Raw genomic sequence first — 11,796 nt, forward strand, 5'->3', positions numbered from 1 at the left:
TCCCTCATTTTTCCCTCCATTTTCTGTCCATTACGGCAGAAATTCCTCTGTTCGTCATTTACGATGCAGATGGAATAGTAGGGCGCAATTTAAAGAATCTCACGCGTCTCCCCTCAACCACAAACACAGTCAAGATAAACGTTTTAGGGTTTTGAGGTACTAAAAAAAGCAATGAGGAGGGAATTCTTGAATGATCATAAACCGGACATGATCAAACTCCAGTGACTGGGTTTTTTGAGAGGATGAGAACACACTGGCGACTCGATTACTGTAGATTGAGTCAATTATCCAAACGCTGGAATGTGAGAACTCAGATAAATCGTATTCGTATTTTTTGAAAGAACTATCACAAATTTTTTGGAGTTGGATATCTTAAAATATTAGGTAAAACGAAATGCTAGAATTATTATGTTGGTACAAAAAAAACCCGGAGCTGTGTAAGAAAACACCGGTGGCCGTGGCTGAAAAGACAACCAAAGACAACCACAGTAACCTAAAGAATGTTTAATTTCCGGATTTATTTTATTATCTCTAATTGACTGAAAACGTACGAAAATCGACAAAGAAAATCCTTAACATTAAGATATTTTTAGGTTACGGTAGTTGTCTTTGTGCGATTTCCACTGGCGTTTCCACTGGCGTTTCTCTTCCACAGCTCTGACTATTTTTGTTTCAGAATCCTACCGTAAAATCTGTAATAGAAGGGCTCCTAACTTTCAACTTTGAACCAATTTATTTCGGTTCTTGTCAAAGATATAAATAAGTTGTAAACTGATAAATTGTTTATCAAAATATCAGAAATGTTTGGTCAGTTGACCACTTTTTGGTATCTTTCATATGAGCCAAGAAAAATTAGATCAAACTTGATAGTGTGGAGGCCCTTCTATTACAGGTATTAAGGTAATTCAGAATTTCTAAATTTAGGAAATTCTGAAGTTTTTTACGAAATTTGGGCCATCAAAGAAAATATGGTACTAGAATTTCACAGCATTTTTTAAAATGGTTTTTACGAAAAACATCAGTCAAACATTTTTAGAACCCAATTGTCATTTTCAGACCACCAAACACCATTTCCAAAAAAAACTATATATATATATACAGTATTACAGTAGTCATTTATCATTCCTGAACAATTGTTTTTTTGCAATAACTATCTTTCTAACCCTACAATCCTACACACTCCATTCACAGATACCTTAAACCCTCATTCCCCCTGATCATGAAGACCCATTTTCCTATCTAAATTTAGCATCAATTTCCTTTGTATCAATCCATCTCGTTGGTCTATTAAAGCTTGTAAAAATTTTAAGTCTTCTCTTGCCCCTCATCTGTCCAATTAACTTGAGGTTTTTGTTACAGAAGCGGCCAGAACAAGGGGAAACGACGCACTCATAAATATCGGCATCTTCTTTTGTAATCTTTTCTCTCTGTATGAGAGCGATTATCTCATTATCTAATGGCCATTTTTCCTTCTGCTGGTGACGTGGCAGGAGTATGCGATCAAAGGTTCATGAGAATCTGAAGCTGTATACAGACAATAACCAGGAAGTGTGAAGAAATTGTGAAATCCGGAAAAAAGAAATTCCGAAAAACCTGTAGTACAAGCTCTAGAGCTGCCTAACATTAAACTTTGAGCAAAATTTTCTCGGTCACTGTCAAAGATATAAAAAAGATGTCAACTGATAAGTTGATTATCACAATATCAGAAATGTTTTATCATTTGACCACTTTTCAAAATATTGCATAGGAATTGAGATAATGGAGCTTAACTTGACAGTATGGGGGCATTACTGTTACAGGATCTGCGGGGATATACCCTGGAGGGATTTCTGAATTTTTTTTTTGAATTTCGAAATTTCTGAACGTTGGAATATTGGTACATTCGAATTTTTGAAAGTTTACTCAACACTTTAGTTTAAAATCGTCGAAGTCTTTTTGGTTAGCACTATTGCGAACACAATTATAATTTGGAAATTGATGAGCTCTTGAAGCCAGTACACTCAAACTCTTCGATATTTTGTTTTAAAATTCAGCGATCTAATCTGAAAAAAAACTATAAATTAGGAACCCCAAACTATGTTTTTCTTTTTTTTAATAGTGCTCATGAATCCTCTCTGTTTTTCTAGAAATCGCAGTTCTATTCTCCTTTTCGACACGAATATTCTACTTTGATCATTTTCTATCCAGATCCGTCTGTCTTCTGTTAGTGTGAAGTTATTGGAACCAAATACCTCTGACGTTGTCGGCGGCGGTGTCGCCTTGAAGCAAGGCGTCGGATATTCAAAAACAATGTTCCGTACCCATATCGAAGATAGATCGACATCGTCCGCGAGGCGCCATAATTCGCAACTACTTGTCCAATCTATTTTTATCACACTTCTCCAGTCTTGACACTTGGAGGATATATGTGGTTGATTCGTCGAACTGTTCCGAACGTTTGGTACAGATTGTGTTGAGGAATTGCAGATCGTAAAGATGAATCAATTGTTGAACTATAACATGTAAAATGTCTTCTGAAAACCTATAGAAATCTCCAATCAGAAATTGGGATTTCTCGAGATCACTACCAAGATCAGATTCAATTAAAATATTTTGTTTTTACTATTTTTGGGGAAGTCCATCGGTTAGACAGTCGAAAAGTGATCTTGTGTTTTTAATCGAATTACACATAATATCAGAAGATAGTGGTGGTGGGGATATGTAATTCGATAAGACACTGTCTTCGAGTACACATCGCCCGATCAATGTATCGTATGCCAACTTTACTATTTTTACTCCTGTTGACGTGGCACTTTTCCTTCTCCCACCACACCCAATGAAATATCCCATTCCCTGGTATGGAATCCTCTCGAAACAAGATCCAACCTAATCGGTAGTGACGGCTCTCATCTTCACGTAGGTAGCGTTGGCACACGTCGTCGGATTCTTGTGATTCACGCCTTCAGAGAAATAGAGAGAAAAAGTGAACTGAGAATGAGGAGTCTCTATCGTCGGCCTGTGCGGCCAAGATCTGATTGATGATGGATGCATTGGGTTATCAGGCGCGAAAGCACGCCGCTATGACAATTTAGATACGGAAAAAAACGAGGAAAAAGATTCATGACGCTGTGAAATGTCGTATTCTTCAGTCTGAATTAATCGTTTTGAGAAAAGAGCAATTTTTGATGATGATGAAATGAGGAAGTAAATTTAGATTTTTTAACAGATGATTGAAAATCTGAAGAATGTTTGGGAAGGTTCCGTGGAAGATATTTTCATTCTCAAACTGTCGAGACTGTCTGTAAAAAATCAAAACCTCTGCTATCACTGTATTTCCTCTGAGAGAAGCCCCCGCCTAATTTGAGCTCAATTATCTCGTTTCCATCAAAAGATATAAAAATTTTATGAAGGTCCGCCTAAGTTTTAACTTTCAGATCAATTATCTCGATTCCTATGAAAGGTACTAAAAATATGTCAACCGAAAGAATATTTTCGATATCATGAAACAATTTATCAGTTGACAACTTTTTGATATCCTTAAGAGTAATTGAGATAATTGAACTCAAATTTGACGGTCTGGATGGACTTGTGGTAGGACATACGGTGTTATTTTGATTTGCTACAATATATCTGCACGTTTAAAATCTGCGTCTTTAATGCCTTTCTGATAATTAGTAACATTATAACTACCGTAATCTGAAAATAATATAACTACCGTAATCTGAAAATAATATAACTACCGCAATCTGAAAATAATATAACTACGGTAATCTGAAATTTTTCAAATGGTACAAAGGGTAACCTGAAGCTCTTATTTTTTTCAGGTTCAGTTTTTCAGTTGTCAATTTATTTTCCCGGTTCGAAATTTCTTTTTTGTTTTTCTTAATGTACTCCCAACATAAACATTCTTGCAATGACTCAACAAACAGTTCGTCAAAAAGCCAGATGTTGTATCTGGCTAGCTTGCCGTTTCTCCCATCTCCCTCGTTTTTTTTGTTCGACGTCACTGGTAACCATAACATTCCACGAATACCAATCCCTTCATATCTCTTCTCTGTTCTCGTCCTCTGTCTTGAAATTAGTCCAACGGTCAGACGAACACACACATACACACACATACGCATGACTTAGGTCCAATTAGACAGAAGTAGAAGTTGGGCGCCCAACTTGTTAAAACCATTGAAATCATGTTTTTCCCATGTATTTCATCAAAATCACATTGTCCTTCGTACAATCAGGGGGCATTCCTCTATATATCACTCCCCTTATCAGTTTGTTTTTGACACTTTTCGCTGAATCATATCATATCTTCTTAAACAATATCTGTGGTGATTGGTCGCTTACGAGGAAAGCGGTCACACACGAAAAGAGAAATAGTAGAAGTGATAACTGTAGTGATAATTCATACGATCATTTAGTCTTTCATTTCAGATCAGATTGCCTTCCCCCCCCCCCTTTTTGGGGTTATAAACGACCGTGTAGAAAGACTGATTAATTGGTCAGATGGGGGAGACGAAAGAGAAATAGAGAAGAGAGATCAGCTACGCTAGACGCGATCTATGTACAATCAGATTCACGAACACTTCAAGGAAAGATTAGTGAAGTCGAGAACGGAGGCTTACAGTATTTCCAATGATAGAAGTCCAGCTAAACCTTTAACTTTAAGCTCAATTATCTCGATTCTTGTAAAAGATATCGAAAAACAGGTCAACTAGTAAAATATTGGTGAATATATGGTAAATAATTCATCAGTTGACCACTTTTTGATACCTTTCACAGGGATAGAGATAATTGAGCTCACAGTTGACGGGCTGGGTGTGTTCAGGAATGTTCGGAACAGAATTCGAAATTCCGCTTCCGAAGCTTCTTTTAAGAATCAAATTCTGATCGGAATTTTTCCAAAGCCTTTTTTCGGAATTCGAGGTTTTTGGACTACGGTATGTCGATTTCCAATTTTTTGCGTTTTCAAAATATTTTTGTCCTTTTTTCACCTATTCTCGGAGTTTTTATGATGGAAAAATTTCTAGATTAAAATTTGAATTTTTGAAAATTCCGAAATTTTCAAAATTTCAGAAAAAAAGTTGAATTCAATTTTTAACGACTACTCTAGACCTTCTAGTAGACTGTACTTACTAGAATCTGTTCTTTCAGTGACCATTCAAAATTCAAAGTTCACACCGATTCCCGTTTTCTCCTCTCACGTCATCTATAGGTCATCATATTCTGCTATATTCAAGTACCCCCATCTTCTGAAAAAAACATCTCCACCTACACCAACATTACAAGTCCAACTCAAATCACAAGTGGATGTACATATAATAAAACCTCCAATGCAAAATTATCATCACCCAAAAACTTCTACAAATGCAAAACACGGTCTGAAAGTGACAGATAGCGGAATTTCGTCTGATTGCAATAACACATTCATCAGACTAATGGCAGATTGGGTTGTTTGTGATCAATTCTAATAAGATCTTTGCCTTCGTTACTAGGAAGAAATTGGAGACGACGAAATTGGGTACTTAAAACGTCTGGAGACTGTTTTTCAGACCAAAAATACAGTTTTTTGGAGTAAACAAAACTATTCTCTTTATTTTTGAATCCTTTGAAATCAAAGTATTTTGTCATTTAGACATTATTCAAAATCCTCTCTTCTAAAAAATTTAGTTCCTGCATGAAGAAAAAATATTTTTTTTTTTCACAAAGTACAGTTTAGGTATAATGAGAACAGTCGAAAACAAAATAATATGATAGCAGATCAACCTTTGGACTGTCTTCAGGTCATCTGGATTACTCGAGATTCTATTCGAAAATGATTGATCAAATCGCTTATGACTGATGACGTGGGTTCGACTAACGGACGCCTCGTTAGCTGTGGAACGTGCCGACAACGACCGTATCCATTTTCACAGACATTCCTTAAAACATCCCATCCAATTCATATCTGTCTGACTGATATCAGAAGAAATTCTAACTACCTTGAGACTGATCTACACGACACCTCGAAATGACCAAACTAACATGTCTTCGAAATGGAAGTACAACTACAACATTCCATTTCTCTTTTCTTCCTTGTCGCTCCTTATCAGATAGTTAAAACAAGGAGGTGATAGTGATATCCCCTCCGAAGTCCTATAAATAAATATCCAACTGTGATCGTGGCCTTGAAATGGTTGAAATTGTTGGAGAGTAGAAGGGAAAGGATCAGAAAACATGAAAGGATCTTGGTGAAAGAAAGAAAAACGTGAAAATAAAGAAGAAGAATACCTTCAAAACATATGGAAATGTCTAGAAGACAGTGGTCACAGAACGAAAGATAAGGAAGTTACAAAGTTTCATAAATTGGTTTGGGAACGAAAAATCTGAAAATCGGTTTTGGACATTCGAAGAAAGTTTGATGCGAGCTCTAGCTCTTTGTTTTAGATAAGTTTACAAGCACATTTTTTTGTAGGGAAGATTTGTAGGGAAGACTTTTGAAGGGAAGACTAGAGATGTTCATCTAGATAGTAGCCATAAAGTATTCTGAACAAATATTTGTTTGCAACAGAATTTGAAAACACTCAATTTGTTTTTCCAACAAAAAAAATACAGAGCTGACCACTGAAATACAAACCCCGAATTCAAATTCTTGTTAGTGACCATCCACCGTAAACACTGTGTTAAAATGTTTAACACCGCCAACTTTGAACCAATTTATCTCGGTCTCCGTTACAAATAATACGGTACTGTCAACTGGCAATATAATTTTGATATTATGATGAGTGTTTTGTCAGTTGACCACTTTTTGACATGTTTAACGACAAACGAGAAAAATTGGCATAAAGTTACAGGATAACTCTATTAGAGTGTTTATGATATACGAATCAAAAACTTGGTCAAAGAAGGAAGAAGTGTTAACGAAGTATTAAAAAAAACAGTTCCACATGATCCACCTGATGTCCAGCTAACTTGAAACATCATTTTTCACACACTGTCGTAAGACGAATATCTCTTTCTGATCCTTAACAATCTCATTAATCTTCGTGAGACTTTTTGCCGCGATGTCACTTCATCACGAGACACTCTCCTATCCCCGTGTCATCCTCATCTCTATCTTTAGCCCAAAGGGGATAAGTGATAAGATATAATTGATAAGCGTCGTCATTAACACTTCGTCCCGCGGCGGCTGGGTGATAGAAAAAACCAGCGCGCGAACGGATATGAACACGAACAGAACGTCTCCGCCTATTAGAAACTTCATGAAGAAGATATCGTATCAAATCTCATCAGCTGATGATTAGAGATTTGTGTTATCTAGACCCATGGAATGTAAACACCTCATATCTTATGATAATTCACGAGATTTCCCCTTTTAGGGCCCGCCCATCCCCACTGAAACTCCGCCCCCACTTGGGGAAGGACGGCGTGCGCGCGTCTCTGATCAACGACTACACGGACGACAATATTTAAGGGACGACAAGGAAGAAATTGTACCTCACTTCAAGTGTTCACTTCTTCTTTCTATTTTTAGAAAAAACATCACACTCGAAATAAACATGAACTTTTCTCTATTCCTCACTGCTGTCTTCATGACTTCATTCGTGGTTTCTAAACCAACCACGACCACAACTGAGAAACCAGATGGTTAGTTTTTTTTCTCTAATTTTCTGAACTTTCTTTAACTGTTCTTTGTTTTTAGACTCCTTCGATATTGACCTTTTCCTTGGTGCAATGGGAGATGGACATTTCGCTGATGGAACTGGAAATTTCGATGGAGTCGTTCCAACGACTCCAAAGAAAACCGAAAAGCTTCCAGGCCAAAAGAAAATCAAGGAGGAGTTTGAGCAACCAGACGGAGTTGTTCCAAAGATGACTGGATCCTTCGTCACAGAAGAGCCAAAGTCAGCTGCCAAAGCTGCTGATGATGAGGAGACCGATGAGGACTACTTCGGAGAATCTTCAGTTGGATCTGCTGTTGCCGGACCAGTCACCAACCCAGCTGCCACTTACCTCGAGGGAGCTGAATTTGAGAAGATTGCTCAGCCATCTTGCCAAATGCTCGGATGCACTGGACCAATTCCAAATGACGGCTCATACTCCGCTCTTTCTGCTACTTTGGACAACAAGGCCTGCAATCAAATTTTCGTTCCAATGAATGGATGCACCGACAACAAGGGATACCCAATGGGAATGCTGTGCTCAGTCTGCTGTGATTGTGCCAACGCATTCGTTGTGGAGATGAAGAAGACCTTCGGATACAAATCCAACATTCCAACTTCAACATTCAACTAAGCAACGTCTTCTTCTGACCCCTCATCTCCTATCATCTTGTTGTCCATTTTGTACATTCATTGCTCACACTGCTTTTTGCTTCTGTATATTTTTCCCTTCTTTTAAAACAATCGAATACGGGTTCGATTGCCAATTTCGCCGGTCTCTCATGTAAATATTTTCCCCCACTCTGCTCGCTTTTTTGCCCCAAAATCACAGGTCTGTATAAATAAAACTTTGATTCTTGAAACCATTTCTTTGAACTGAAAATTGGAAAAAAAAATAGTCAAGCAAAAACCATTTTATGGAATTTCACATTCCACATCCCAATTCCTCACTTTGATTGGTAGCGACTACCAAAAAATGAGAGTGAAAAAAAAAACAAGAAACTGGTTCTGATGGGTCAAAGAATAGATCAAAAGTGAAATATGGAGGAATGAAAAAAGAAGACATGGAGAGATTAATTCGTGATAAAACAAACCTTTTTTCGTTGGGCCAAAGACTATTTCTTCTCTGTCTCTCCCTATGGCTTCTTCCCAATGTTCGGTTACGGTTGTGCCCCTCCATTCTGGCGCCATCGCCTATCTCTTCTTATCGAAATCTTCTGTCTGTCTATTCCAATTGTTTTAGTGATCCATCTATTGAATGTGTATTTTTGAGTTTTTCAATAAACCCAAAAAAAAGGACATGTAAAAAGTACATCTATGACGTCGTCAATGTTTTCGAAACTCTCGAGAGGTCAAGACGATGTTGATCTTGAAATGAGATAGGGTCTAACCCGAATTCCTGATCGAATATGGCATTTTAATGTGTCTGTGCGCCCTGAGATTTAAAAAAAAGTTTGAACGTTAGATTTTAGTCTTTCTCCAAGCTTCGTATGAACTGAAAAATATTGAACCATAATGTTTTTTTGGTTTATTGAATTTGAGGTATTGTGTATGTGAAATTTGGGAATTTTGAATACAATTGCTATACAGACAGGAAAAAAGAGCTGCACCTAGTCGTCGGGTTGAATTCTAGTTTTCAGCAAAAATTGATGGTTTGGAGAAGTTTGAGAATTCTTCCAACTTTCCGGCTACCGTATTTCCTCAACTTTGAGCTTGATTATCTCGACTCCTATGTAATGTATCAAAAATAAAATATTAATGGTATTATGATAAATAATTTATCAGTTTACCAAACTTTGATATCTTTTATAGAAAGTGAGATAATGGAGCTAAAAATTGAAAGTTTGGAGAGCGGTCTACGAGAGCAAATGCGGTACTTTTCAATGGACAGTTAGATGTACCTCTTTACTTTTTGCAGTGCTCCAAAGGGTGCTCAGATTACCCGCCGTAATTAGACTGAATTTGAGCAAAGTTGAGTAAAAATGGAGGAAGCTCGGCAAAAATTGAATTCTGTACAGTAGACGCAAGAGCCAGGTAAACCAATAGAAAAAGAAAATTGAAAAAATACAGGCAAGGATTACTGTAGTTGAAGTTCCGAACTTTCGGTTTGCTGTCTTCTAAAGTTTAAGGTGTAGACAAAATGAACACGGACAACATTCTACAACACTCTGAAATACAGCTCCTTCATTTTCTGATACGTATCATAGCATATTCTGACAAGACATCTGTTCAAATACGATTCTATCCCCTAATCTGATTTACCGACTTCACGTGAAAATCCGTATAAATAAAACTAGATAAATAGTTCCGAAAAAGATTAAAAAAAGGAGAAAAAGCCCTTTATCTATGTCATATGTCCTTCTCTAATGACGTTTCGAACGTGTGTGATCACTCACTTTCAATCATTCTTTATCCTCTAGCTATAGCTGAGATGACCATGCATGGATATCTGCCTTTTTCTCTCATCATTTCTTTTTTCTCCTAAAACAAACATTATCAACCTAATCGCATGATCTCACGAGATTCCGTTTTGTCCTTCTCCTGATCTCTCCCCCCTCTCTATCTTTTTCTTCCCCAATTTCGCACCGCCCATGTTCTTACCCCCAGATTTTGTTTAAGCTCCGCCCACTTGGATCGACTGGGCGGCGGCGTGCGCGATCAACGACTACCGCAACGATATTTAAGGAGGCGAGGGTACGCTCACTGTACTCTGAGAAAACACTGAACACCCCTTGAATTCTATTTTTAGAAACCCTCTCTTTCACACTCAAAAATGAACATTTCCCTATTGATCGTCACTGCTTTCTTTGTTTCTTTCGCTGTCTCTAAGCCAATGGAAAAGCCAATGGAGAAGCCTGCATCTTCTGATGGTTAGTTTTTCTTTATTCTCTGAAATAATTCAACTAGAACACTCTATCAGGGAAATTATATAAAAAAGATAACTCGAATTTCAATTTTCTCTATTACAGACTTCGACCTTGATCTCTTCTTGGGCTCAATGGGTGATGGACACTTTGCCAATGTCGACATGGATGGAGTAGAAACAATGGCTCCAAAGAAGACTGAGAAGCTTCCAGGACAAAAGAAAATGAAGCCAGAATTTCAACAACCAGAAGGAATCGCTCCAGAATTCACCGGTGGATTCATCTCCTCTGACTCTGAAGATGCCGCTGTCATGGCTGCTGAGCCATCCACCCAAAGAACAGATGAAATTGTTGAATCTGCTGAATCCTCTGATTCTTCTGATGTCGACTATTTCGGAGAAGCGTCCGCCTCTGCTCCAGTTGCCAATCCAGCGTTGACCTACCTAGCCGGAGCCAACTTCGACAATGTCTCCCAACCATCGTGCCAAATGCTCGGATGCACCGGACCAATTCCAAATGACGGTTCCTATGCTGCCATGTCTGCTTCTCTTGAAAACAAGGCCTGCAATCAAATCTTTGTTCCAATGAATGGGTGCACCGACAACAAGGGATACCCAATGGGAATGCTCTGCTCCGTATGCTGTGATTGCACCAACCCATTCGTTCAAGAAATGAAAAAGACGTTCGGATACAAAGCTAATGTGGACACATCCGTCTTCTCTTCCTAGATTCTCTCTTGTAGGTATTCCCTTGTTATGTTGTTGTATATAGTTACTCTCTTTCTGTAAACTAACCACTAGGGTGAAACCCAAACGTATTCCCCCAATCAACCACTCAAAAACTAAAAAATCAACAAAAAATCCTTTTTAAGACGGGTCACCAATTTTCCTCTCTCATACCTCCTTCGGTCTCATGTACTTATTATTATTGTTTTTAAAAACTGTTTCTGTATATAATAAACTATTCCGAATCTAATCTTCAGTCTTTTCATCCGAATACGGCAAAAAGAACTACATAATGGGTTCATCACATGTCTTCGAAATCCCAATCGGTTCATTTTCCTTGAAACCACCAATCAATAAATCACATTTGACCAGTCAATTCTCTTTTTATTTAAACAAGAGAAACGCATTATCTCTATTGCTTTTCTTCTTTGTGACGTCTTCTCTTTTAGAAAGGATATATAAAAAATGAATGCCGATAATGGATGGTCGAATGAGAGATGAAAGAATGGAATGTGTGTTTGATCAAATCGATCATAGCCGCATTCCATCTTTGTCTTTTTGTCACCACCGTACAATTAATTGATAACACAC

The 11,796-nt window shown here is 37.7% G+C and overlaps 4 protein-coding genes across 4 annotated transcripts; 2 read left to right on the forward strand and 2 right to left on the reverse strand.

Annotated features, from left to right (window-relative positions):
- Window positions 1–2,601: 2,601 nt before the first annotated feature.
- Window positions 2,602–2,829, reverse strand: CBG27027 (the record flags this gene model as incomplete). The annotated part of the gene is made up of 1 exon (XM_045237391.1): window positions 2,602–2,829. The coding sequence occupies one exon, from the start codon at window positions 2,827–2,829 to the stop codon at window positions 2,602–2,604; it is 228 nt and encodes a 75-aa protein (XP_045100579.1).
- Window positions 2,830–6,883: 4,054 nt separating this feature from the next.
- Window positions 6,884–6,904, reverse strand: CBG27028 (the record flags this gene model as incomplete). The annotated part of the gene is made up of 1 exon (XM_045237392.1): window positions 6,884–6,904. One exon carries the CDS (start codon window positions 6,902–6,904, stop codon window positions 6,884–6,886), a length of 21 nt encoding a protein of 6 aa, XP_045100580.1.
- Window positions 6,905–7,251: 347 nt separating this feature from the next.
- Window positions 7,252–8,250, forward strand: CBG23525 (the record flags this gene model as incomplete). Its single annotated transcript, XM_002636740.2, has 3 exons — window positions 7,252–7,387; window positions 7,444–7,602; window positions 7,658–8,250. 3 exons carry the CDS (start codon window positions 7,252–7,254, stop codon window positions 8,248–8,250), a joined length of 888 nt encoding a protein of 295 aa, XP_002636786.2.
- A 2,139-nt stretch (window positions 8,251–10,389) lies between these two features.
- CBG23524 lies at window positions 10,390–11,208 on the forward strand (the record flags this gene model as incomplete). The annotated part of the gene is made up of 2 exons (XM_002636739.1): window positions 10,390–10,486; window positions 10,586–11,208. The coding sequence occupies 2 exons, from the start codon at window positions 10,390–10,392 to the stop codon at window positions 11,206–11,208; spliced, it is 720 nt and encodes a 239-aa protein (XP_002636785.1).
- Between the last annotated feature and the right edge of the window lie 588 nt (window positions 11,209–11,796).

This window comes from Caenorhabditis briggsae (genome assembly GCF_000004555.2).
Source record: "Caenorhabditis briggsae complete genome, chrV, whole genome shotgun sequence".
Taxonomy (NCBI): domain Eukaryota; kingdom Metazoa; phylum Nematoda; class Chromadorea; order Rhabditida; family Rhabditidae; genus Caenorhabditis; species Caenorhabditis briggsae.